Source organism: Ornithorhynchus anatinus, chromosome 5 (assembly GCF_004115215.2).
Source record: "Ornithorhynchus anatinus isolate Pmale09 chromosome 5, mOrnAna1.pri.v4, whole genome shotgun sequence".
NCBI classification, from domain to species: Eukaryota; Metazoa; Chordata; class Mammalia; order Monotremata; family Ornithorhynchidae; genus Ornithorhynchus; species Ornithorhynchus anatinus.
In genome coordinates this window covers 21,583,774-21,611,461 of record NC_041732.1, presented here as the reverse complement: position 1 = coordinate 21,611,461, position 27,688 = coordinate 21,583,774, and the positions used below count along the sequence as shown (strand labels likewise).

Below are 27,688 nucleotides of genomic sequence, written 5' to 3'. Positions count from 1 at the left end.
CTCAAGGTACGTAGCAGGCCCCAGCATGGTTTGGCCCCAGTGCGCACTGCAGCCCAGAGTATGCTGCAGTTCCAGCTCTCATTACAGCTCCCAGTACAGTGCAGTTCAGGGCGTGATGCAGCTCAGGGCATGCAGCCCAGTGAACACAGTAGCCGGGTGCACGCTGTAGCCCTTGGCACCCGCTGCAACCCCTTCCCCCGACAGTGCAGCCCCCTGAGCTCCGGGCAGCCATTGGCCACCCCCTCCCCGAGCACGTGGGGATCCAGCTGCCCAGCTTGGCCAGCGGGGAGGGACTCAGGGAGGAGGGAGGAGAAGGGGTGGGCGGAGGCAGGGGCCGGGCCGGAGGGAGGAGGAGAAGGAGAAGGAAAAGGAGGGAGCATTCAGGACCCAGGGCGGTAGCAGCCGTCTGACTCATTCCGACTCCGGAGGAGTCAAAACAGGGCACGGGCGCCCAGGGCTAGCCTACCACCGGACCTGGCTGCATCCCACTAGAGTCCAGGCGAGAGTGGTGCTCTCTGGGACTGGCAGCATGAAGGACCACAGCCTAGGCCAGGCGCTCGGGGGCTGGACCTCAGGCTGGACCTGGGCCTGGGCCCGGGCCTGGACCTTGGCTGCTTGTCTGGCGGTGGCCCTTGCTTCCCCAGGTGAGTTTGCCTGCTCCCTTCACCCACTGTCCTTTTCAGACCTCTCTTCTCCCCCCAGACCCTGAGGTCTTCTGCTTTGGGGCCTTTTGGAGCTCTCCAGGGGCCCCCTCCTGCTCTCCTGTTGGGATCTGTCCCAGCTGCTACCCACCAGAGGATAAGGACCCCCTCCTGTCACCCACTTCTCTACTTCCTCCTGTCTTTCCCCGATCCCGTCCGTAGGCAGCAGAGGGATTTTGCTTTGCATATAGTAAACTTTTATCAAATACTATTATTATTATTATTATTATTACTTGGGGAGTAACTGCACAATTGCTGCTACTGCTGCTCCTCCTCCGCCCTATTTCCCCTCCGAGAAGACAGGAACTCCGTGCACGGCTGGCAGGCGGGAGAACCGATTCCCGGATTGTAGGGATCCCACTTCCCTCTCTGGGTATGGGAACAGTGTGGGGCAAGGGGAGAGGTCTGGGGCCAAGAGGGTCAATCAGTCCGTCATCCCTACTTAACTGAGCGCTTACTGTGTGCAGAGCAGTGTATGCGTCGCCCTGACTTGCTGTCTTTGCTCTTCCCACCTCCCAGCCCCACAGCACTTATGTACATACCTGGGATTTTATTTATTTGTGTTGATGTCTGTCTCCTCCAGTCTAGACTGTAAGCCCGTTGTGGGCAGGGAAAGTGACTGTTGCTGGGTTGTACTCTCCCAAGCGCTTAGTACAGTGCTCTGTGCACAGTAAGCGCTCAGTAAATATGAACGAATGAATGAATGAATGAACTAAGCACTTGGGAATGTAATAAAGTTGGTAGACAGGCACAGGGTGGGGCAGAGAGGGATGGGATCTCAAAGGGCACTGGCCACGGGAAACAGGGTGACCGTGAAGCCACTTGGCCTCACCATGGCTGCTGGCCCAAACTCTTCAGGAAATGACCGGCACTGACCGAGCAAGAATGGGGTAGAGACTCGGGTCAGGCCTGTGGGCAGGTGTCCCCTTTCCTTGCAAGGGCACGGTCCATCTTCCCTTAGCCCGGAGACTTGGTTTTTGTCTCAGCTCAGGTGCCTGGGAAGAAGCACGATGAGATGGAGGTGAGGGGAAGAAGGGGATCCCTCTCCCACCCTCCCCTCCCTTCCTTCCAGAGACTGAGCTAAATCAGAGTATGAACCTAGGACAGTTTTTAGGCATATATGGGCCATCCTTGGTCCCTCTGGAACTCCCGAAGACTTCACCCTTGGGGAGAGATGAAACCTCGACCATGTGTGGCCCGGTCAGAGAAGGCGGCCTGCACTCAGGCGGGGCTGCGGGACTGGGTCCCATCCTTCACCGAGGATCTGAGACCCAGGAGGCCGGCTGGAGGCAGGGGTCTGTCCCAGGTGACCCCTGGCAACCCCTTGTAGGTGGGCGACCCTAAAGGCCTCGCTCAGGAAGCTTCACTTGCTTTCACTTTCTTTCCTTCCTCTCCGAGAAGGTGCAGGAGAGTCTGCCCGGGCAGGTCTTTGGCTCCGGGACAAGGTTCGTCAGGAAGAGGTGTTCATGTCAGGGCAGGTTCAGACACAGGCTTCATCCCAGAAGCCTCTGTTTCACCCAGTCCATCTGCTGGCCCGGCCTCCCTAGACTTCTGGAGAGTTGGAAAATGGGATTAGCCATGGGCAGCCCTGCTATTTAAAGACCGGTGACTAATGTCTTATTAAACTAAAGCGACGTGGTGAGCCCCGTGCTCTACCCGGCACCTTGGCACTGCCAGGGTTGGCTCCTCAGATTCCCTTGTGGCTCAGCAGCTCAGAGCAGGGTGACATGGCCTGAACATGTGTTGGGAGGAGCCCAAGGCTTTGGAGACACAGATGGGGTGGGCTTCCCTGGCCCCCCGACCCCCCTCCCTCAACATCCCCAGACCAAGCACTGTTTAAGTAGGGCCGCCTGGAGTGGGTTCGATCCAGAGCTGCCAGGCCTTGGAGGGGGGTGTTACTTAGCTGATCTATGCCTCAGGGTTTCTCATCTGTCAAATGGGGATGAATTACCTGTACTCCCTCCCCCTTAGATGGGAGCTCAAGTGGGGCAGGGACCGACCTGATTATGTTGTACCTGCCTCAGTGCTTGGCACATAGTAAGTGCCACAATTATTATTATGATTACTGTTATCGTTATTACCCAGGAACTGCAATTGGTCTCCTTATCTGCTTAGTCACATTAGCTACAGGGAGTCCCATGTTTGCTAGTGCGGTGGAAAGGGGCAGGGGGCTTTGGAGATGGGAGGGGGAGAGGTGAAGACCCCCTAGCATGGGGGGAAATCTTTTCCTTGGATTGAGGGGGAAGGGAAGAACCTTTGCTTTCTGGGGAAGTTTGGGTTTTGTGCCCCTTGCCGCCCTCCCTCTTTACTCATATTTATGTCTGTTTTATTCATATTAATGTCTATCTCCCCCTGTAGACTTGAAGTTCATTATGACCAGGGAACGTGGCAGCTAATTCTCTCAAGGGCTTAGAACAGGGCTCGGCACAGACTAAGCGCTCAGTAAATACCGCTGATTGATTGATTACCACTGATTTAGATGTTTGCGAGTCCAACTTGTGTCAGAATGGCGGCACCTGCCTCTCGGAAGTCAACGGCTCCCCGTTCTTCTGCATCTGCCCCGAAGGCTTCACCGGCACAGTCTGCAACGAGACGGAGAGAGGTAGTCTGCCGCGGGCAGCTGGGCACTCCGGGAGCTGAGCTCTCCGCTAAGGAGGCAGGCTGATCTGTTCTGGGTTGGGGGGTGGGTGGGGAGCCGATGTCCTCCTTGCCCCCCGCGGTAGCCCCTCTCAGCTGAACCCCGAAGAGGCCATTGGGAGTGAGGGAGGAGGCCAGAAGTCTCTCCTTCTGGAGCCCAGATGAGCGGCAGGAGCATGAGCGGTCAGCTGGGGAGGGGCGCTCTTGGATACCGAGAATGCCCGGCCCAGCTCCGGGCAGTGTCCTCCGGGGTGGCCGGGGCTAGGGGGAGCCGTGAGTGGTGCTGGGTTCCGATCCTGCCCCTCACCCCAGGAAATCTCCGCTCCAGCTGCTGTTCTGCTCTGGGCCTCTATCCCGGCTGACCTCGCTCTAAGCTGGGCTGTTAGCCGGTTCCTGGGGGCCCGTCGAATTCGACCCCTGTATCGACGGATGGGGTCCGTGGAGGAGGGTGGAGGAGATCCCCTGAGCTGCTCCCCGGCTCCCCCATAACCATGCATGCTTTCTCTGTTCTCTCCCCATCTCCTCCGTGCCCCTGGGCAGGACCCTGCTTTCCGAACCCGTGTCTCAACAACGGCGAGTGCGAAGTGCTGACCGACTCCCACCGTGGGGATGTCTTTGCCCAGTATTTCTGCAAGTGCCCGGTTGGCTACAAGGGAATTCATTGCCAGGAGAGTGAGTACTCAGGGCGGGAAGGGGGCAGCAAGACTACAGGGGCCCCAGGCATGGCGCGGGTTTGAGGGTGGTGAGGCTGAGGTCTTCGCCCTGCCCTTAGGAGTGGATGGTGGAGACACAAAGCCCGCAGAATTATTTTAACACCCCTTAGCTCTCTGAGGAGCTGCAGCCCCAGGGTCTCCGCCTAGCCCCATTCCCCATGATCACCCCCCACCCCCCGAGCTTAATTTTCCCCAAGACCCAAGGCCGGGGTCCCGGGCCCACCGTCCAGGTGGATCGCCATGGTAATGCAGATGGCCGGCAAGTGTAGCTCAACCCAAACCTCCTGTGGGAGGCTAGAAGACACACGTTAGGGGTTAATCTTCCTGGAATTTTTTCTACCGGGAGGGGGAACAGAAAACAAATTCTAGCCCTCGCAGGTCCCAAGAGGGTCATAAATCCAGGTCAAGGACCGGGGCCTGGCAGAGCTCCGGGCTGCTCCAAGCGCAGCTTTGTGGGAGGAGAAGCCTGGGCCAAGGTGGGGAGGGGAAGGGAGTGCTAGCTTGGAGATGAGTTCTCCTTGCCCTCATGGTGGACGGACATTCTGTCCCAGGCTGGCCCCAGCCTAGAGTCTGGTCCGCCCGGGGCCAGGCCATGATAAAGTCCCAGGGCCCATATGTAAGATCCAGCTTGAGAAGCAGCTTGGCCTAGTGAATAATAGGGCACGGGTCTGGAAGTCAGAAAGACTTGGGTTCTAAGCCTGGCTCCTCCACTTGTCTGCTGTGTGACCTTGGGCAAGTCATTTCACTTCTCTGGGCCTCAGTTACCTCATCTGTAAAATGGGGATTAAGACTCTGAGTCCCATGTGAGACGGGGTCTATGTCCAACTTGATTATTTTGTATCTACTCTAATGCTTAGTACAGTGCCTGGTACACTGGTATATAGTAAGCACTTAAATACCACTAAAAACATTCAGTGGGATTGTTTTGTGAGCACAGATCATTTCTCTACATAGTAAGATCTTACACAGTAAGATCTCAATAAATGCTATCAACTGAGGAGAAAATGAGTTTTAGAAAGATCCTTCATCTCCCCCTAGGCAAGCACCACTCCCCCTTTTCCCCCCAACGCCCCTCCCGCCCAGAACCCTGCCTGAGGGCATTTTGGTGTGTGAGGATAAGCACCTAAAAAATCCAGGAAATGTGTTCAGTTCTATAATCACTAAAATGGGGTGATGTAACAATGGGAAAGAATAACAATACATTTTTAATAGTGTTTATTGAGTGTTCATTACGCTTGGTACATGGGAGAGTATGCTAGAAGTAAAAAATATAGCCCTGGCTCTCCAGGAGCTTTCAGAGAGGTTAGCATGCTAGCGTGCCAAGAAAACATTATAAACCACAGATCGTGTAAAAGAAAAACCTTAAAGTAAGCCAAGTGACTAATCCGTGAGCTAGAATACACAGATGTTCTCCCAATCAGTAAAGTGATGTACTTCATTCAGGCTCTGTAGATAAAGACTGTGCCACCAGAATAATAATAACTAATGTGGTATTTGTTAAGTGCTTACTATGTGCCAGGCACTGTACTAAGCATTGGGGTAGACATAAACTAATCGGGCTGGTCACAGTCCCTATCTCCCATAGGTTTACAGTCTTAACCCCGTTTTACAGATGAGGGAATTGAGGCACAGATAAGTGAAGAGACTTGCCCAAGGTCACAGCAGACAAATGATGGAGGATGAGAGCCCAGGTCCTTCTGACTCCCAGGCCCGGGCTCTATCCACTAGGCCATGCTGCTTCCCATAAGGATCCACCGGCCCACTCCCCCACCTCCCGTTCAGAACAAAGAGGAGACCATCTCTATACTCACCATGGTATTTGTTAAGCGTTTAGTATATGCTAAGCACAAGATAATAGGTCGACCACAGTCCCTGCCCCATTTGAGGCTCAGCAGAGTAAGAGAGAGGGAGAACTGGTATTTAATCCCCATTTTACCAACAAGGAAATTGAGGCACAGCTAAATTAAGTGACATTTCCTAAGGAATGCCTCAGGCAACTGGCGGAGAAGAGATTAGAACCCAGGTCTCCTGAATCCCAGGTCCGTGCCCTCTCCACTAAGCAGTGTTGTCCGTTCTCTCTCCCTTCCTGTTCTCTCTCCCTTCCCTGGATGCTTTTGGATTTTTCTCCATAGAGGGGTCAGCCCTAGTCCTGACCACATGCCCTAGAGAGATAGCGTGCCGGATGTAAACTGAGGTTTCTGGTGACATTTGCCTTGACATCCCTGAGGGATATTTTACATAAATTACTGCTAATGGCCAGTTATGGCTCTATTTCTGGAAAGAAGACTTGGCCATTGTCAAACATAACAATCGTTTTCCCAAGTTGTCTCTGATCCCACGGATTCCACCCCTTCACAGTTTTCTGTGCTTTAAGCTTTCCTGGTCCTTCCTCCCTCTAACACATCCCTAAGATTTGGGGACTCAAGCTCTCTGTTCTCAGGTCAGGTGAACAGGATTTTCCCCTTCCAGCCAATGGCTTTCCAGAGTTTCTCAGACCTTTGATCATTCAGTCTGATTTCTGTTCCTGCCCTGTCTCCCGCAGAGTAGGGCCTGATTGCCCCCTACCCCCAGATCCCTCCAAGCCAGTCCCTTAGTGCCCCAAGCTTCGAGGCAATTTCCTTCCATCCCCTTCCCCCAGGAACATCAGCTCCCTGGCCCTCCCAGGGGGAAGAGGAAAACATGGATTTCACGTCAGCTGACCCTGGTCTGGGCCACTGGCATTCTTCCCACTGAGCTGGCCAGGCAGCAAACAAGGTTGAAAAGCAGTCCCCACAGGAAGTTGGCTGAAATCTGGGCCAGCCCAGGACTGCAAATGGGGGCTCTTCTTTAGTCAATCAATCAATGCTATTTATTGAGCGCTTACTGTGTGCGGAGTAAGCACTTGGGACGGTACAATACAACAGAGTTGGAAGATAGGTTCCCTGCCCACCCTTCGGGTGCACGGTTCCCTACGCTTACGGAGTGGCTCTGATGCTGACCTTGGCCTGGTCTGGGACTAGACTGTCCACTGGGGATAAAGGCCCAGACTCTGTTGGCGATGCCATGGGTCCAGTTAGGCTTGAGGTGGCAAGCCTGCAGGCAGCAGGGCCCGGCTCTGCATCGTCGGGGCCAGGAGAGTGGCCCATCCTCTCCTCTCCCACCCACCTGTCTCCCCAGATGAGAACGAGTGCTCGTCGAAGCCCTGCCTGAACGGCGGCACCTGCCTCGACCTGGAAGGTGACTACGCCTGCAAGTGCCGCTCTCCGTTCTTGGGCAAGACCTGCAAGTTCCGTGAGTGCCAGGCTAGTGTGCCCCTCCCCGCCCCCCGCCACCACAAGGCCTACACTGTCCTGGCAGACCCCCTGGTCTTGGTGGGTTGGTGGGGCAGGGAAGGCGGGGCTGAAGTAAGGCTGGGTTGGTGGGAGGGGCCTGGGATGGGTGAACCCCTATGCCCTTGGCTCCCCTCACCACCTGTCATCTCGCTGTCCTCTTCCTCCCTGCCCAGGCTGTGCTGCACCACTGGGCATGGAGACAGGGGCCATCGCGGATGCCCAGATCTCGGCTTCGTCCGTGCACTTCGGGTTCCTGGGGCTGCAGCGCTGGGGCCCAGAGCTGGCTCGGCTCAACGGCAAGGGCATCGTCAACGCCTGGACCGCTGGCAACTACGACAAGAAGTCCTGGATCCAGGTAGCGGGCAGGGCGGTGGATGTCACCTGGTCTCTCGGGCATGTGGTTTGTGTTGGGTTAGTGGGGTGAAAGTGGAAGGAAAGCTGGATCGGGGGAACTGCAAACGTATCAGTCATGAGGTTTGGGCTAAGGAAGCTCAGGGAGACTTCCAGAGTGGTCAGGATCGGCCATGAAGATGAACCATGGGACCTGGCGCTGGGGAAGGGCAGGATGGACCCTGGAGGTCAACTGTGGGGCCTGGGGCTGGGGAAGGTCAGGATCAGCCATGGTGATAAACTCGGGGGCCCGGGGCTAGGGAAGGTCGGATTCATTCATTCATTCATTCAATCGTATTTATTGAGCGCTTACTGTGTACAAAACACTGTACTAACCTCTTGGGAGAGTAAGATATAACAACAAACAGACACATTTCTTCCCCAAACGAGCTCACAGTCTAGAGGATCAACCCTGGAAATGAACTGTGGGGCCCGGGGCTGGGGAAGGTCAGAATCGACCATGGAGGTGAACCATCGGGCCTGGGGCTGGGAAAGGTGAAGATCAGCCATGGAGATGAACCGTGGGACCGGGGGCCCCATATGGAAGACCATGGGGAAGGTCCTGGGGAAAACTAGGAAAAACTAGGCTTAATCCAGTTTACCCTCCAGTCTGGATGGGCCAGAAGGATGGAAGTGCGCTCTGCCAGCCTTGTACTTTCCGACCGGGAGCAGTGTCATCCTGGGTCAGATCCATGGATCAGCCAGCCAATTCTGAATCCCTAATTCATTAATGTGGACAGATCAACCTCCTGTGTGCAAAGCAGTGTGCTAAGGACTTGGCCGAGTACAATAGAAGCGAAAGTCTCAGTCCTTCCTTTGTCTGAAAAGCCTGCAAGCTAATGAGAGGGACAGGCAGACAGATTGTAAACAGAGAGTAGGGGCTGATGTGAGAATATAGAAAGAATATGGGCAAATGAACAAATGATTGAATAAACAAAGCACAAAGCAATCGAGGAATCAATGGAATTTATTGAGTGCTGACTGTGTGCCGAGCACTGTACCAAATGGTTGGAAGGGAAAAATACAGTAGAGTTGCTCCCTCAAGGAGTTTATAATCCAGTGGGGGAAGCTTACAATCTATGTACAGTGATATTAGGGGTTAAGGGAAGCAGTGTAGCTTAGTGGAAAGAGCACGAGCCTGCGAGTCAGAGGACCTGATTTCTAATCCTGGCTTTCCAATTTGCCACTTAACTTGGGCAAGTCAATTCGCTTCTCTCTGCCTCTGTGTAAAATAGGGTTTGAAGGCCTGGTCTCCCTCCTACTTAGACTGTGAATCCCATGTGGACAGCGACACTGTCCGATCTGATTAACTTAGAACAGTGCTTGACGCATGGTGAGAGCTTAATAAATAATAATAATTATTATTACATTATTATTAAGGCTGGCCTTTGGAATGACATTATCGGGGCGGTGGAAATTAGTGGGGATTGTCACCTGCAGAAGGTAGGGTTTCAGGAGGTGTTGGATAGTAATGATGGTATTTGTTGAGCGCTTACTATGTGCCAAGCACTGTTCTAAGCACTGGGCGGTAGGGAGAGCTGGGTTCTGGTTGATGTGAAGGTGGAAAGGAATTCTGGACAGAGAGAAGAGCATGAGCAATTACTGGAGATGGGAGGGTCAATCGATCATTCAGTGGTATTTATTGAGCACTTGCTCTGTGCCGAGCACTGTAGTAAGAGCTAGGGAGAGTACAAAACGAGCATGATGGAGTGGATAGAGCATGGGCCTGGGAGTCAGCAGGTCACGGGTTCTAATCCTGGTGACCTCCACTTGTCTTTTGGGTGAACTTGGACAAGTTCACTTCGTTTCTCAGGGCCTCAGTTACCTCATCTGTAAAATGAGGATTGAGACTGTGAGCCCCAAGTGAGACGGGGACTGTGTCCAACACAATTTGCTTGTATCCACCCCATTGCTTAGTACAGTGCCTGTCAAATAGTAAGCACTTTACAAATACCATTATGATTATTATTATTATTATTATTATTAAAGGGGATGCAACAAAACAGTGGGTCTGGGGGGAGCCAAGAGCATGAGCAGAGAGGTAGTGGTTGAAGAGCGCCAAAAGCTAAGGAGGAGAGACTAGCAGAGAGCCCTGAAAGCAGTGGTCTGGAAGCTTGGTGTGTCACAGAGAGGAGTGGGTAGACGGGAAAGGTTTTCAGGAGTGGAGTGAGGGCTAAGGCTGCGAGATGAACGGTGAGTTTTCCGAACGGGATGGGCCGAGGGGAGGCCCGGGGAAGGGACTTGGCTTGGGGCTGCTGCTTCCCTTGGCTATTTGTTCGCTGCTTTTTATGTGCAACTGGGGTGATTTGGCCAAACCGGGTTTTAGAAAGATGATCTGGAAAGGGTATAGACTGAAGAGAGGCCCAGTGGGAGAAAGGAGACTTGTGACTAGGCTGATGAGGTAGTCAAGGCTAGGAATTTGAATCGGGATGGTGGCCAATGAAGGGGCAAACCATGACACAGGAAGCATGTAATTTTTTAAAAAATATTTGTTAAGCGCTTACTCTGTATCAGGCACTATACTAAACGCTAGGGTAGATACAAGGCAATCATGTTGGACATAGTCCACATTCCAAATAATAATAATAGTATTTGTTAAGTGCTTCCTATGTGCCAAGCGCTGTTCTAAGCACTGGGATAGATACAGAGTAATCAGGCTGTCCCACTTAGGGCTCACAGTCTTAATCCCCATTTTACAGATGAGGTAACTGAGGCCCAGAGAAGTGATTTACCAAGACAGACAAGTGGAGGAGCTGGGATTAAAACCCAGGACCTTCTGACTTCCAGGCCCGTGCTCTAACCATTAGACCATATGGGCTGTTTCAGATGGTTGCCGACCCGATATGCAACGGCACGGGTGGGCGGCACTTTGGCCTCAGTTCCCAATGCCCAAAGTCCCCGCAGTGGAGGGTGCCATGCAGTGGGCTACCTGGAGGGAGAGGGATCCCCTTTGAGACCCTCTCCCAGCTCAGCATTGCCCCCGCCCTCCCCGCCAACTCTAGGTGAACCTACTGAGGAAGACCCGGGTGACAGGCATCGTGACCCAGGGTGCCAGCCGGGCGGGCAGCGCCGAGTATCTGCGGACCTTCAGGGTGGCGTATAGCTTGGATGGACATGACTTTGCCTTCATCCGGGACCCAGAGGAGAAGAGAGACAAGGTGAGTACGGGGGAGGGATGGTGGGATGACTGGTGGAGGAAGGTGGGACTTTGGGGGGACACTGGGTCACTGCTATGGGGTTGAGTCGGTTTCCTGCCCTGAGGAGGAGGAGGGCACAAGAGAGGCAATTAATCAATCACTGGTATTTATTGAGCACTTACTCTGTGCAGACCACCGTTCTAAGCGCTTGGGAGAGTGCAATATAAGAGAATTAGCAGTCACATTCCATGTCCATAAATGAGCTTACAGTCTAGAGAAGCAGCATGGCTCAGTGGAAAGAGCCCGGGCTTGGGAGTCAGAGGTCATGGGTCCGAATCCCGGCTCTGCCACTTGTCAGCTGTGTGACTGTGGGCAAGTCGCTTAACTGCTCTGTGCCTCAGTTACACCATCTGTAAAATGGGGATTAACTATGAGCCTCACGTGGGGCAACCTTATTACCCTGTATCTACCCCAGCGCTTAGAACAGTGCTCTGCATATAGTAAGCGCTTAACAAATACCAATATTATTAGAGGGGCAACTGCCCAGGGAAGAGGGCTAAATACATTTTGGGATCAGCGGGGCAGCTAGTGAGGAGGCCAGTTCAGTAATGAGTGGCTTGTTGCTTTCTTGACCTCTGATCCTCAAGGCACATTCAGACCTTGTGGAAGTTGGAGACAATCAGTAGCTTTTATTGAGTGCGAACCGGTTGTGGGCGAACTGGGTGTGGAGCACTCTGTAAAGCCCTCGGGAGAGTACAGAAGTTGAAGACCTGATCCCTGCCCTCAGACAGCTTTACAGCCTGGTTGGAGGGACAGACGTAAAATATATTACAGGTGGAGGGAGTAGTAAAGCACAGAAGATGTGTCCAAACAAAAGAAATGCCACAATGGATCTTGAAGTTCAGGGGGTCTGAGGGAGAGAGGCACCAAGGTAGACATCACTTAAATTTTCTGTGCCTCAGTTACCTCATCTGTAAAATGAGGATTAAGATTGTGAGCCCTATATGGGACAGGGACATTGTCCTACGCGATTAGCTTGTATCTACCCCAGCGCTTAGTACAGGGCCCGGCACATAGTAAGCGCTTAACAAAGAGCTGAAAAATGGTAGACAGGGCCTCCCCACTGGATTTCCTTTCCCCTCATGGGAGCCCCCGGCTCTCCTGGACTCCAGGGTCTCAGTCACCTCTGGACGTGTTTCCCGGCAAGGCCTAGTGCCGTCACTGCCCCGGCCCCTCTCCCCGACCTTATCGACCTTGCTTGTGGCCCTCCAGGTCTTTGTGGGGAATGTGGACAACAATGGGTGGAAGCAAAACCTGTTCGAGCCACCCATCGTGGCGCAATACGTGCGGATTCATCCCCTGGCCTGCCGCCGGGGCTGCACCCTCCGCTTTGAGCTCTATGGCTGCGAGATGAACGGTGAGTTTCACCGGATGGGGCGGGGCAAGGGGAAGCACGGGGAAGGGGACTGGCTCGAGTCCGCTGCTTCAGTTGGTTATTTGTTAGCTGCTCTCTTGGTGCCAGGCACTGTATTAAGCACTGGGGTAATATACAAGGTAATCGGGTTGGACACAGTCCCCGTCCCACGTGGGGCTCATGGTCAATCCTCATTTTACAGATGAAGTAACTGAGGCTCAGAGAAGTGAAGTGACTTGCCCAAGGTCACACAGCAGGCAAGTGGCAGATCTGGGATAAGAACTCAGGTCCTCCTACTCCCAGGCCCGTGCTATGTCCACCAGGCCATGCTGTTTGCACCTTCGCAGTGCCCCGAGCTTTCTAAGAAGCAAAGGAAGAAACAGCGATTATTAGGAATTTCCCTCCTGTGGGGCAATAATAATAATGTTGGTATTTGTTAAGCGCTTACTATGTGCCGAGCACTGTTCTAAGCACTGGGGTAGACACGGGAATCAGGATGTCCCACGTGAGGCTCACAGTTAATCCCCATTTTACAGACGAGGGAAGTGAGGCCCAGAGGAAGTGCAGTGACTCGCCCACAGTCACACAGCTGACAAGTGGCAGGGCTGGGATTCGAAACGGGGTGGGTGGCCGGGTTGGGGGTGTGCACACGTGACATCTGGCGCTGCCACAGAATATCAGTGAGCTTGGGGGTTTAAAGCAGACCTGCATCTCTGCCCTTTTCTTTTTTTTTTTTAATACATGGTACTCATTAAGCGCTTCCTATGTGCCAAACACTACTAAGCGCTGGGGTAGAAACAAGTCAATTAGGTTGGACGTAGCCATGTCCCACGGTCAACCCTCGTTTTACAGATGAGGTGACTGAGACCCAGAGGAGTGAAGTGGCTCGCCCAGGGTCACCCAACAGACAAGTGGCAGAGACAGGACTAGAACCAGGGTCCTTCTGACTCCCAGGCCTGTGCTCCTCTTCCTCCAATCAATCGGTGGTATTTATCGAGCACTTACTGTGTGCAGAACATAGTACACAGCGCTCGGGAGAGTATGATGCTCCAGGGTTGGTAGACAGACAGGTTCCCTCCCAGCAATTCATTCAATAGTATTTATTCATTCAATAGTATTTATTGAGCGCCTACTAGGTGCAGAGCACTGTACTAAGCGCTTGGAATGTACACATCGGTAATGGATACAGTCCCTGCCCTTTGACGGGCTTACAGTCTAAACGGAGGAGACGGACAGACAAGAACAATAGCAATAAACAGAATCAAGGGGATGAACATCTCATTAAAACAATAGCAAATAAATAGAATCAAGGCGATGTACATCTCATTAACAGAATAAAATAATAATGGAGCAGTGAACTCCACCCACACCCAGCCCCTTGCCATCTGCCATGATTCTTAGAACTGCGGGATCTTGGGTCAGAAAATCTTTCCCTCCACCGGCCCCCACCCCGGAGACTATGCCACCACCATTGTTTTGGTGAGGGACATCTGGTCATCTGGCCAGAGTCCCACCTCGCCCACACAGCCTTGGGTCTCTTAACGAATACCATCATCATCATCATCTTAGAACAGTGCCCTGCACATAGTAAGCGCTTAATAAATACCAACATTATTATTATTATTATCTAGGGAAAAACCTCTGCCCGAGAATTCCCTCTTTGCCCTTTTCTGGGCCTTTTCCCTCCGCCGGTGTCTACAGCGCCACCGTCTGGCTAGCAGGGGCACCGCAGCATTGTCCCTGCGGGCCCCGCTCAGGGACTTGTTTTTTTAATGGTATTTGTTAGGCGCTTGACAATAATAATTATAATAGTAATAATAATAATGATGTTAGTATTTGTTAAGCGCTTACTATGTGCCAAGCACTGTTCTAAGCGCTGGGGTAGATACAAGGTCATCAGGTTGTCCCACATAAGACTCACAGTCTTCATCTCCATTTTACAGATGAGGTCACTGAGAAACAGAGAAGTTAAGTATCTTGCCCGGGGTCACACAGCTGACTAGCGGTGGAGTCGGGATTAGAACCCATGACCTCTGACTCCCGAGCCCGGGCTCTCTGCACCGAACCATGCTGCTTCTATGTGCCGGGCACTGTATTCAGCACGGGGCTAGATACAAGATAATCAGGTGGGCACAGTTTTGAGAAGCAGCGTGGCTCAGTGGAAAGAGCACGGGCTTTGGAGTCAGAGGTCATAGGTTCGAATCCCAGCTCTGCCACTTGTCAGCTGTGTGACTGTGGGCAAGTCACTTCACTTCCTCTGTGCCTCAGTTCCCTCATCTGTAAAATGAGGATGAAGACTGTGAGCCCCACGTGGGACAACCTGGTTCCCCTGTCTACCCCAGCGCTTAGAACAGTGCTCTGCACATAGTAAGCGCTTAACAAATACCAACAAATACCAACATTATTACACAGGGCTCACAGTCTAAACTGGAGGGAGGATTTAATCCCCATTTTATAATAATGAGAGTATTTGTTAAGCGCTTACTATGTGCCAAGCACTGATCTAAGCACCGAGTACTGTCCTAAGTGCCGTTTTACAGATGAGATGATTGAGGCCCAGAGAAAATTAAGTGAGTTCCCCAAGGTCACGCAGCAGAGAAGTGGCGATTGTAGGCTGGGTCCTTGCCTGCCGGTGTTTTTTTTTAATTATGTTTCTTAAGTGCTTACTACATGTCGAGAACTGTTAATAACAATAATAATTGTATTTGTCAAGAGCTTACTAACAGTGCCAAGCACTATTCTAAGCGCTAGGGTTGATACAAGGTTGTCTTTCGTGGGGCTCACATAACTCAGGCCCAGAGAAGTTAGGTGGCTTGCCCAAGGTCACACAGCAGACAAGTGGCGGAGTCAGGATTAGAACCCACATCCTCTGACTCTGAAGCCCGTGCTCTTTCCACTAAGCCATGCCGCTTCTCACAAGTTAATCGGATTGGACACAGTTCCTGACCCATGTTACAATCTAAGTAGCAGGGACAACAGGTTTTGAATCCCCATTTTACAGGTGAAAATACTGAGGCCCAGAGAAGTGAAGTGACTTGCTCAAGGTCACGCAGCAGGCAACTGGCAGAGCTGGGATTTTAGTCACCCAGGTGTGAGAAACAGCATGGCCTAGATGACAGAGCACAGGCCTGTGAGTCAGAAGGACCTGAGTTTTAATCCGGGCTCCTCCACTTGAATGCTGTGTGACCTTAGGCAAGTCCCTTCACTTCTTTGTGCCTCAGTTACCTCATCTGTAAAGTGGGGACTAAGACTGCGAGCCCCACGTGGGACACGGACTGTGTCCAACCTGATTATCTTGTATCTACAGTGCCGGGTACTTAGTAAAGCCATTTATTGTTGTAGTGTACTTTTCCAAGCGCTTAGTACAGTGCTCTGTGCACAGTAAGCGCTCATTAAATAAGACTGACTTGAATAAATTAAAAAATACCATTAAAAAACGGTCCTCTGACTCCCAGGCCCATGCTTTCTCCACTAGGCCACACTACTTCCTTATCAGTCCAGTTTTTCAGAGCCTCCCCTGGGAAATCTCATCATAACTGGGCCTAGCCCAGAAACAGATGTTCTTCTTGTTCTCCTGCCTGGAGTCTCTGCGCCTCTGCTGACTTCCCCAGCACTGTCATTCCTTCCTTCCTTCCTTCATTCAATCATATTTATTGAGTGCTTACTGTGTGCAGAGCACTGTGTACAGAGCACTGGGGAAGCAGCGTGGCTCAGTGGAAAGAGCCTGGGCTTCGGAGTCAGAGGTCATGGGTTCAACTCCCGGCTCTGCCACTTGTCAGCTGTGCGACTGTGGGCGAGTCACTTCACTTCTCTGTGCCTCAGTTACCTCATCTGTAAAATGGGGATTAACTGTGAACCTCACGTGGGACAACCTGATTACCCTGTATCTACCCCAGCGCTTAGAACAGTGCCCTGCACATAGTAAGCGCTTAACAAATACCAACATTATTATTATTATTATTACTAAACGCTTGGAATGTACAATTTGGCAACAGATAGGGACTATCCCTACCCAACAATGGACTCACAGTTTAGAAGGGGGGAGACAGACAACAAAACAAATAGATAGGCATCAATATCATCAATATAAATAAATACATATATACTTATCATTGATAAAATGAATAGAATAATAAAAACGTACATATATACACCAGAGCTGTGGGGCGGCGAGGGGGGCAGAGCAGAGGGAGGGAGTAGGGGCGATGCGGAGGGGAGGAAGAGGAGAGGAAAAGGGGGGGCTCAATCTGGGTAGGCCTCTACAGGGTGTCAACAGGGTACAAGGCGCCAGTCCTCAGCCATTGTTGCTCTGGGGTGATCAGCTCCAGCCCAGTCCTAGCTACATTTCCACATGAGGATCTGTGGTCTCTGAGTGTTTGATATCCTGTACCCCTAACAGGTAATCATTGGGCTTTGGCAGGGGAATGGAAATGGAGGGTGGTAGGGTTGGAGAAGGAGAGGAGGATCCTAGAGGAGGCCAGAGTCCTGGAAAATCTCACAGCAGAAGGGATGGTTGGAATCGTGAACTGGATTCCCCTGCCCAGTGGAATGGGCCCGGCAGATGCCTCATCCTTAGCATTCCTCTTCCGATCTCTGTGTGGCTGGGTGGATAAGAGAGAGAGAGAGAGAGAAAAAGAGAGAGAGATCGTGGGTTCTAATCCCAGTTCGCCGCTTGTCCGCTCTGTGACTTTGGGCAGGTCGCTTCACTTCTTCGGTCCTCAGTTACCTCATCTGTAAAATGGGGATTGAGATTTTGAGGCCCTCTTGGGACAGGGATGGTATCCAAACACGATATGCTTGTATCCACCCCAGCACTTAGAACAGTGCCTGGCACAGAGTAAGCCCTTAACAAATGCCACAGTTATGAGAGAGAGACCGACAGAGAGACAGAGAGAGAGAAAGAGGGTGAGAGTGTGAGAGGTTGGGTGTTTGTTCTTGGACCTATGTATATGTTGGTGTCTGGGTGGTGAGGAGGTGAGTGTGTGCTTAAGTGTATGTGTGCATGTGTGAGCCCGTCGTTGGGTAGGGATTGTTTCTATCTGTTGCTGAACTGTACTTTCCAAGCGCTTAGTATAGAGCTCTGCACACAGTAAGCACTCAATAAATACGATTGAATGAATGAATGTGTCTGTACCTTTGAACAGCCTGTTTTTATTTTGGGGCAGCATGTTTTTATTTTTGAATAAGGGCTCTGGCCCCAAAGGGGCCGCTACTCTCCTACTACAGCCCAGCCCGCACACCTCACTCTTCTAATGCTAAGCTTCTCACTATGCCTCAACCTCATCTATCTCACTGCCGACCCCTCGCCCACATCCTGCCTCTGGCCTGGAATGCCCTCCCTCCTCAAATCCGACAGAAAATTACTCTCTCCCGCTTCAAGGCCTCATTGAAGGCATATCTCCTCCGGGAGGCCTTCCCTAGGCCCTCCCTTTTCTCTTCTCCCACTCCCTTCTGTTTCGCCCTGACTTGCTCCTTTGTTCTTCTCCCCCTCCCAGCCCCACAGCGTTTATATTCGTATCTGTAATTAATTTATTTATATTAATGCCCGTTTCCCCCCTTCTAGACTGTAAGCGCTTTGTGTGTCTGTTTATTGTTGGATTGTAGTCTCCCAAGCGCTAAGTACAGTGGTCTGCACACAGTAAGTGCTCAATAAATACGTTTGAATGAATGAGTGAACTGGAGGCCTCCGGCTGGAAAACCGGGCAGGGGGGTGGTCAGTGCTTCTGCTGCCCCCCACCATCCTTGGCCCAGTTGTTCCTGCAGGGGGTTTCTCTCCTACTACCTCTGTGTGTGTGTGTCCCCCATTGTGTTACAGCCTATTTCAACACGGCAGGTTGCTCTGAGCCGCTGGGCATGAAGTCCCACCTCATCCGTGACAAGCAGATCACGGCCTCCAGCACCTATAAGACATGGGGCCTGGATGCTTTCAGCTGGCACCCCTACTTTGCACGCCTGGACAAGAAGGGCAAATCCAATGCCTGGGCAGCCAAGGGCAACGAGGCCACGGAATGGTTGCAGGTGTGTCGTGGCCCGCCCCCTCCTCCAACCCGGAGTCCGCCCGACTCCAGAGCGGGGGTCAGGGGCTCCCCCGGCCCCTGCGTCCTCCGCTCCGTCCAGGGATCCCAGGGGATGGGGATGCCTGGTTCCCTGCTCCCGTTGCAGGGGATGCAGAACCGCAGATGTGGACAGAGAGTCGGTGGGGACTCCCTGGGGGAGGCGGGAAGCATCCAGCCAGAACCCGTTAATTTGTGATCCAAACAGGATGGGGCCCGAGATCATACAGGGAGGATTGGGGGGCAGGACAGAGGGGGACTGCCAGGAGAAAGACACATCCCCATGGAGATGGGGAGGACGTGTTTTTGCCATTGCGTTGCCATGGGGACTGTGAGTTGGGGTGCCTAGTGACGGCAGTAGCCTGAGGGTCAGGGGACTTTTAAGCGGATGCCTCATGGACCCGGCTCTTTAGGGGAGCAGGGTTGTCCACTGGGAGAGGGGCTGGCATCCCACCCTGCAGCTTCTGGAATACTACTGCTGATACGGTCTCTGACATTTTTGGGGAGGTATTGGAGGCCGCCCTAGTCTAGGGAGGAAGGAAGAGAGAGACAGGACACACCCACGCGAGCAGCAGAGGGATTTACCTTGGTTTCTCTTGCAGATTGACTTGGGCACCCGGAAGCAGGTGACGGGCATCATCACCCAGGGGGCCCGTGACTTTGGCCACATCCAGTACGTGGCGGCGTATCGTGTGGCTCACAGTGACGATGGGAAGACCTGGACCGAGTACCAGGACAGCATCACCAAAGACACTAAGGTTGTTTGTGCTCCCCTTGCCCCGTGCCCCGAGCCGGGACCACCCCCCCCACCAGAGGGAGTGCGGATGGGTGGGGATAGCTGCTGCCCAGGCCTGGGTGGGGGCGTCTGGGAGCTGCCCTAACCATCCATCTCCCCCGTAGATTTTCCACGGAAACTCAGACAACAACTCGCACAAGAAGAATGTGTTCGACCAGCCCTTCTATGCCCGGTTTGTCCGCATCCTGCCCACCGCCTGGCACGATCGCATCACCCTCCGGGTGGAGTTACTGGGCTGCGACGAGTAGACGCCACCCCCCCGCCCGCCCACCGCCGTGGGAAAGACAGACCGCCGGGCTGCACCGTCGGGAAGAGACGGCGGGAGGGACCTCGGTCACAGCTGCCCTTCTCACGCATCCTTCCCCCCGCCCCGCCACTGCATACCCGCTGTTGCCACGCACCCGCCCTGCTGCTCAGAGAGAGGCAGGGGACAGATCGGGACCGGAGGGGTGATGCCTGGTTGTAGAGAAGGCGGGGGCTCAGCCCTATCCCCCCACTTTCCCATAGAAGAGGAGTCTCCCCCACCCCCCGGCCCTGCTTAGTCTCCGAGCCCGCTCACACAGCAGTCTTACTTTAGGCTGCCCCTCTAGTTGGGGGCCTTTATAGCCCTTCCCCTTCACCCCCTGCTTACTCTCAGCCACGGGGAGGCCCTCCGACCATCACTTCCAAGGGCCGCAGGGGTCCGGAAGAGGAGAGCCTGTACCCGTGCAGCTGAAGAGTCGGAGGAGGAAGGCAGGTGCCAGGAGATTGGGCTTGATAATGAGTGGAATTTGTTAAGTGCCTATGTGCCAGGCACCATTCTAGGCGCTGGTGTAGTAGAAGGTAATCAGGTTGGACACAGTCTGAGTCCCACCTGCGGTTCACAGTCTTAATCCCCTTTTTACAGATGAGACAACTGAGGCAGAGACAAGTGAAATACCCAAAGTCACACAATAGACAAGTGGCAGAGGGGGATTAGAACCCGGGTCCTTCTGACTCCCAACGCCTGTCCCTATCCATTAAGCCCTATTGCTTCCCAGATTTGGGAGACAGAGGAGGGTGGCAGTGGGAAATAGGTAGTAAACTCTGGTGCCCATCACCCCCCGCTACACACAGCCTGCTTCCCTTCTGCCCCTCCCACTGACACCCCCTGAATTCCTCAAACTAGAATCAGGGGGGTGAGATGGTCAGTTTCTGCATTGGAGTGGGAGGCCCTCTGTTCTCCCCCCTCCGCCGCCACTTAATGCCTCGCCCCCTCCTCAACCCTGGAAAGAATGTGTAGTAGCTGTCAGTGCTGATAGGTGCCAGCCAGGCCCTCTCCGGACCTGTCCGCTGCACGGGGTGAAGTGGGATGGGCAGGAGCGGGAAGGGGAGGGGTCAGCGCAGCTGGCTGCTGGCCACCATTGCTCCGGGAGACCCTGACTGTCGCCTGAGTGGATGGGGCTCCCGCCCTCCCCGCAACGGGGAGACGCCAAGGCCCGGCCACTTGTGGTGTCCTGGGGGGAGGCCCTGGAGCAGAGCAAGGAGGGTTGTGAGGGACCCCTCGGGCTCAGTAAAGGAGGCAGAGACCCCATCCCCTTGGACAGCTGGGTCCGAGTCCTCTCCTACGCCGCAGGCTGCAGGTGGCGGGGAAGGTTCTTGAGGACCCCCCCGCACCACCATCACCATCCCCGCAGCTCCCTGCTGGTCTGCCTGGCCACCCTAGCACCAGGGGCTGGAAGGTGGAGGAGGCGGCTTCTCAAATATATTTATACTATTGACTTTGAGTCCTGTGGTCATGTTTTTTTCAGGAGGAGCTGGAGGAGGGGCCCTAGCTCCCACACTGCTTCAGGGTCATTTAGTCAATCAGTTGTATTTTTGGAGTCCTTACTGTGCGCATAGCACTGTACTGAGCTCTTGGAAAGGTTTCAGAGCTGGTTGAACACGTTCCCTGCCAATATGGTGCTTCCAGTCTAGAGGTGGGTTGGGGTAAGCGAAAGGGAGGAACTGCCAACCGAAGGGTAGTCGGGGAGGGCAACTGTAGTCCGCAGACCTTTGCTCTTCTTTCGGCCCTCGAAGAATCCGGTCCAGGTGCTGTCCCAGCTGCCGCCTCGTTATTTGCATTGTGGAGAAGCTAAAGGAGGCTGCGGGAGAGGAGAGGGCAGAGTCCTAGGGGTCAGCTTACACGCTGCAGACCCATCATCCCATTGGAGATGTTTGCTTCCATCAGAGCTCACAGCGATTATTCTCTCACTCAACACCTCCATCCTAGGGCCCTACTGCTTCTGGGGAACACCCTCAGGAAAAGGAATGGCCAGCAGAACAGGGGTGAAAGGAGAGTGAAGTGAGGGCAAAGCTGCTTGGTTTTCCCTCTGCTGGAGATCTGGGGGTGAAGGGTTGGGGTCAGATGCTCCTGCTGCCTTATTTCTCTCCCCTTCCCCTGGTCGACCCCACATACACACACAGGATTCAGGCTGGAAACAGGTGGAGTTGGGAGGGTGTGGAGGAGGGTGTGAGGAGGGTGTCTTGGGGCAGGTGAGAAATGTAGGGTGGATGGTTCCTTTTATGTGCTCAGGGTGGTCACCCGGAAAGATTTCCATGTGGGTCACACACTGGGGCTGGGGCCGGATGCAGATTAGACCCCAAGTGGAACAGGCCAGGCCGCTTTCCCCACATTCAGAATGGCCAAATTTCCCCGAGAAAATGGCTGTCTGGTCTAAGGATAACCATTCCTCCCTGAATGAATGAATGAACGTCCCCAGAATCACTCTCCAGTTGCCTTCCCATTTTATTGGGTTGAGGGATCTGAGAGACCCAAGGGGGGCTGGGAGAATGGTGATTTTATGGAGGGATGTGGTGTGAGAACTGGAGGGAGTTGGAAGTGGTTCCAGGAAGAGCCTGGTGTTTGACCTCTCGGCTCCCACGTAAGGAGGGGCCACCCAGCGAAGCCCCCCTCGAGGCTTCCTGCCCCAGAGACCAGCTGGTGTGGGGGTGAGGGCAGGGAAGCAGGAGCTTTGCCCCCGGGCACCCTCTCTGAGCTGAGGCTGGTCCAGCTTTTTCCTCCCAATGCCTGGGGTGAGGCGATGTAAGAATTCCAGCTCCCACTAGGCCGCAGGTCATTCCGCCTCTCCATCCCTCCGGCTTTGTCGGTGTCTCTCCACCCCTCTGGCTTCTGCCGACGTTTCTCCACCCCTCCGGTCTCTGCCAACATCTCTCCATCCCTCCAGCCTCAATGTCTCTCCACCCTTCCATTCTCTGCCACGTGTCTCCACCCTCCCGGCCTCTGTTGGCATCTCTCCATCTCTCCAGCCTCTGTCGGAGTCTCTCCATCCCTCTGGCTTTTGTCGGCATCTCTCCCTCCCAGCTGTAGCCTCCTGGGTCCCCTCTGGCTGGTGGAGGGTGAGAAGAAGGTAGGAGGTTGGGAAGGAGTGGGAGATCAAACTTCCTGTCTCTTTAATCAGTTAATCAATCAAGCAAGCAGTGATATTTATTAAATGCTTAAACTGTGCACTGTATGTACTAAGGGCTTGAGAGAGTACCAGTACAGACAGCGAACTTACGACTAGAGCTGGGAGGCAGGCATTAAAATAAATTACAGATAGGAGAAGTGGTGGAGTATAAAGGTATTTACATAATGCTATAATAATAATAATAAGTGGTGTTTAGTGCTTACTGTGTGCCAGGCACTGTGCTGAGCACAGGGGTAGATGCAAGAGAATCAGATCAGACCCAATCTGTATCCCAGACAGGGCTCACAGCCTAACTAGGAGGAAGAACAGGTACTGAGTAGCCATTTTACAGATGTGGAAATCTCTAGTCTGTAAACTCCTTGTGGAAAGGGGTCCATCTACCTACTCTATTGCACTGTAGTCTCCCAAACTCTTAGTACCGTGCTCTGCACACAGTAAGTGCTCAATAAATACCATAGATTGAATGAGGAAATTGAGTCACAGACAGTTAAGTGACTTACCCTTAAACGAGCGGTTAAAGCAAGTGGCTTAACTAGATCCGCAGATGAACGCTTCCTGATGGGTTGCTAGAAACAGAGTCAGGGATGGAGAGAGCAAAGTTATGGTGTTGGATAGCTCATTCTTAGCCGTGAGGATGGGTGTTCAGACAATCCATCAGTGGTATTTACTGAGCACTTCCCATGTGCAGAGGACTGTAGTAAGTGCTTGGGAGAGTACAACGTAACAGAGCATCCTGGTGCCGCTGTCTGAGAGAGTCCTGGCCTGGGCTGAACCAGTAAAGGCTTTGAGAAGCAGCGTGGCTCAGTGGAAAGAGCACGGGCTTTGGAGTCAGGGCTCATGAGTTCGAATCCCAGCTCTGCCACTTGCCGGCTGTGTGACTGTGGGCAAGTCACTTAACTTCTCTGTGCCTCAGTTCCCTCATCTGTAAAATGGGGATTAAGACTGTGAGCCCCACGTGGGACAACCTGATTCCCCTATGTCTACCCCAGCGCTTAGAACAGTGCTCGGCACATAGTAAGCGCTTAACAAATACCAACATTATTATTATTATTATTATTATGATTTGGTGGGTCAGCAGCCAAGGTGAAGAAGAACTGGGAGATCACAGGGTGTCACATAGGACTGTTCTTCACCCTCCAAGAAGATGCCACCATTGGTGAAATTCATCAATGGGGATGTGTATGACATAAAAGCAGAACATTATGGGTAGTGGACTTGGCAACTGAGAGGTCCCTCTAACATAGGAACCTGAGAATTCCCAGGTAACCCTTCAGAACTTTGATATCCCACCCCCAGGCCTACAGCGTGGCCTAGTGGAAAGAACACAGACCTGGGAGTCAGAGGACCTGGGTTCTAAATCTGGCTCTGCCACTTGTCTGCCAGCTGACCTTGGCCAAGTCACTTCACTTCTCTTTACCTCAGTTACCTCATCTGTAAAATGGGGATTGAGACTGTGAGCCTCACATGGGACAGGGATTGTGTCTAACCCAATTTGCTTGTATCCACTCCGCCACTTAGCACAGTGCCTGGCATACAGTAAGTGCTTAACAAATACCATAATAATAATTACTATTACTGTTATTATTAATCCTGCCTCCTGAACTTGCCTGCATTGGGACCTTGGACAAGTCCCCTAACTTCTCAGTATCTAATTTACCTCCTCTGTAAAATGGGAATTGAGACTGTGAGCCCCATGTGGGACATGGACTTTGTCCAATGGGATTAACTTGTATCTATCCCAGTGCTTAGTAAAGTGCCTGGCACATAGTAAGCGCTTAACAGATACCATAAACCACCCACCCCGCCACTGTGGGATTCAACCTCCCTAAACTCTTACTGCACGTTACTTGCATATCGGTGGCAATTAATCAGTGGTATTTATTGAACGCTAACTTTGTTCAGAGCGCCGTACTAAACCCTTAGGAGAGTACAATGCAGCAGAGTTGGTAGACATGTTTAGACATGTTCCCTGCACACAAGCAGCCTACAGTCTAGAAGGCGAGACAGATGTGAATATAAATAAATGAATTCCAGGTACGTAAATAAGTGCTGTGGAGCTGAAGATAGGGTGAATATCAAGTGCTCAGAGTGTACAGATCCTAGTGAATAGTCGATGCGGAAAAGAAAGGAAGTTAGGGAAAAGAGGGTTTCATTGGAAAGGACTCTTGAAGGAGATGTGATTTTAATAAGGCTTTACAGGTGGGGACTGTGGTGGTCTGGTGTATATGGGAGGATGTGAGAAAAGGGTCTGCAGTGAGATAGAAAAGATCAAGGCACAGTGAGCAAACTGGTGCTAGAGGAGCGAAGTTATAGTAGGAAATCAGCAAGGTTAGGGAGGAGAGTGCGAGCTGAATGATTAATCTCAAGTGGATAGAAAGGAGTTCCTGTGGGAAACGGAGGTGGATGGGTAACCACTGGAGCTTCTTGAGGCGTGAATTGAATTCTTGAATGAGTGGACTGGAGATTCTTAAGGCGGGGAGATATGGACTTAATATTTTTTTTAGAAAAATGATCTGGGCAGCAGAGTGAAGTATGGATTAGAGTGGGGAAAGATGGAAGGCAGGGAGGTCAATGAAGGGATAGAATAAGTGTTTGGATCAGCATGGTAGCAGTTCGGATGGAATGGAAAGGGCAGATTTTGGCGATATTAGGAAGGTAGAACTGGCAGGATTTCAAGGCAAATTGAATATATGGGTTGAATGAGAGAGAGACGAGTCAAGGAAAATGCCAAGGTTTGTGAGATAGAGAGGAAGTTCTCATCTACATTAAATGGCTAAGGTAGCGAGAGGACAGGATTTGAGTAGGAACATGAGGAGTTCTCTTTTGGACAAGAGTAATGTGAGGTGTTTCCCTCTCAGAGTCACACCTGGAGAGTTTTCAGTACTCTTATCATTCTCGATTATGGGAAGGAGAGTCAAACAGAAGCATACCCATTCCATTCCTAGCTCGGGCAGTGGCTTGAGAGTGGAAGGCAATCTGCTGCAAGTCAAGATTCCCCTGTGCCGGGCAGAGGTGGCATGGGAGAGAGTTGAGGGCGGAGACTCAAGTTTACGGCGTGGAAGGAGACAGTGGTAAACGACTTCCATATTGTTTCCAAGAAAACTCTACGGAAAGAGTACCAGAACAATTGCAGATGGAGGTGGGGTGTTCTGGGAGAGATGTGTCCATGGTGTCGCTATGGGTAGGGGATGACTCAACAGCACAAGACAGGACAAGTTTGAGGAGTTGGTAGGACATCCAAGTAGAGATGTCCTAAAGGCAGGAGGAAATACGAGACCGCAGAGAAGGAGAGAGATCACGGCTGGAGAGGTTAATTTGGAAATCGTCTGCCTAGAGATGGTAGTTGAAGCCGAGGGAGTGAAAGGGTTCTCCAAGGGAGTGGATGTAGATGGAGAGCTGAACTTTGAGGGAGACCCACAGTTATGGGCTGGGAGGCCGAAGAGGAGTCCACGAAAGAGATCGAGAATGAACAGTCAGTGAGAACCAGGAAAAGACGGCGTCAGGGAAGCCAGGGTTGTAAAGCATATTTCTTTAGTGTCAAAAGCACCGATGCCACTTTGAGATCTGGTCTTCTACCTATATTTCGGGCTGAATCGGAAGGGGTCCTAGTGGTACTCCCTCGGTGTCCCCAGCCCAGGGGGGAGACAGGGATTAGGTGGTGGGCGATGGGACTTGTTGTTATGGACCGGAACATTCTGTTAATTCTGTCCTACTGCACTCTTCAAAGTGTTTAGTACAGTGCTCTGCACATAGTAAGCAGAAAGTAAATACCACTGATTGATTTATTATTGGAAAGTGCATGAGGTCTTTTTTTTGTTTCCAGTGCCCTTTCTCACCCGACTCTCCAACCCAAATGCGTAACAGCAGCACCAGCAGTGGCCAGGGGACTGTTAAAGGAAGGAGGGTTTTTTAAAAAAAATTGATATTTGTTAAGCGCTTACAATGTCCTAGGCACTGTTCTAAGCGCTGGAGTAAATACAAGTTTATCTCATTGGACACAGTCCATGTCCCACATGGGGCTCACATTCTTAATCTCCATTTTCCAGATAAGGTGATTGAGAAATTAAGTGATGCCCGATACCACCCCAGTTCCCCCTCCCTTCTGTGCCTGCTGTCGTTATAGCAGCAGGGGAAGCGGTGATCACATCCCCAAAGATGTGGTTGCCCATGACAAGTAGCATGCGTGTCCCCTGCCTCCCCCAGCCCCAGCGCCCGGGCCCACAGGGCCCAGAGGCCTGCAGGATGACTCTATTTTGACAGACATGTTTGCTTTCCCGTCTCCCCTGGAGCCAGGCCCTGCTCTGGGCTGGCTCATTTCCTTAGCCGGGAACAACAAATCCTACCCAGGTTGCTTCTTTTACCAGCCCCCTTCCACCCCCCACCCCAACCCTGGGGCCAGAGGGGAAGGGTCAGAAGGTCAGGAAACACACAGTCTCTCCTCACTCTCCTCCTCCTGCCCTTGGAAATAGGCAGGGGACAGAGAACCGGGGGTGGATAGAGACTCCCGTCCCGGGGATCACCGGAGCCATCCAAGAGGGCATGAATACCCCCACCCCGAACCCCACCCTCTTTGCCCCACCACACATTCATCTGTAAAATGGGGATTAATAGTGTGAGCCTCACACGGGACAACCTGATTACCCTGCATCTACCCCAGCACTTAGAACAGTGCTCTGCACATAGTAAGCACTTAACAAATACCAACATTATTATTATTATTTAAATGCTTCACGGCCCCTCGCTTCATATCGGCCCCTTTTGCCCCCCTCCTCTCTGACTTTCTCCAGGACCCCCAACCCTCACCCTGACCCTGGACCCTTGCCCGAGGTCCCAGATCTCCCCCGATATAAAGCCCTAAAATAACTCGGTCAGAGGAGAAATGCAGGGGTTTGGGCCTCCCAAGACCCAACCTCCAAGGTAACCTATCCTTCAGACTCCCTGGCTCCGAGGGGTCTCGACCAAGCCCCCCTCACTCCCCCCACAACCAACCAGTTCTAGCTCAGGTAGCAGAGGATGGTTCTCCCCCCTCACCCCCCCCTCAAGGGGGAAGTCTCAGTGGGACCCTCAGGCTCCTCCAGACTCCAGGCTCCCCGAAACTTTCCCACGGG

The 27,688-nt window shown here is 52.6% G+C and overlaps 1 protein-coding gene across 2 annotated transcripts; it reads left to right on the top strand.

The window, feature by feature from the left end:
* The first annotated feature begins 359 nt into the window (after positions 1–359).
* Positions 360–20,897, top strand: MFGE8 (milk fat globule EGF and factor V/VIII domain containing). Of its 2 annotated transcripts, none has more exons than XM_029065839.1 (10): positions 360–644; positions 3,181–3,303; positions 3,879–4,010; positions 7,208–7,321; positions 7,536–7,717; positions 10,755–10,910; positions 12,162–12,306; positions 18,119–18,321; positions 18,959–19,114; positions 19,257–20,897. In XM_029065839.1, the coding sequence occupies exons 1-10, from the start codon at positions 530–532 to the stop codon at positions 19,398–19,400; spliced, it is 1,470 nt and encodes a 489-aa protein (XP_028921672.1). In that variant the 5' UTR covers positions 360–529; the 3' UTR covers positions 19,401–20,897. The 2 variants fall into 2 exon arrangements, with proteins under 2 accessions (XP_028921672.1, XP_028921673.1); XM_029065840.1 differs by having other exon boundaries at positions 361–644; positions 18,137–18,321.
* Positions 20,898–27,688: the final 6,791 nt, after the last annotated feature.

Excerpts from the sequence above, each read along its gene's own strand:
- MFGE8 (XM_029065839.1), top strand. The coding sequence starts at position 530 with ATGAAGGACCACAGCCTAGGCCAGGCGCTCGGGGGCTGGACCTCAGGC. Across the intron at positions 7,322-7,535 it reads GGGCAAGACCTGCAAGTTCC|GCTGTGCTGCACCACTGGGC; the intron begins GTGAGTGCCAGG and ends CTCCCTGCCCAG. Across the intron at positions 12,307-18,118 it reads CTATGGCTGCGAGATGAACG|CCTATTTCAACACGGCAGGT; the intron begins GTGAGTTTCACC and ends ATTGTGTTACAG.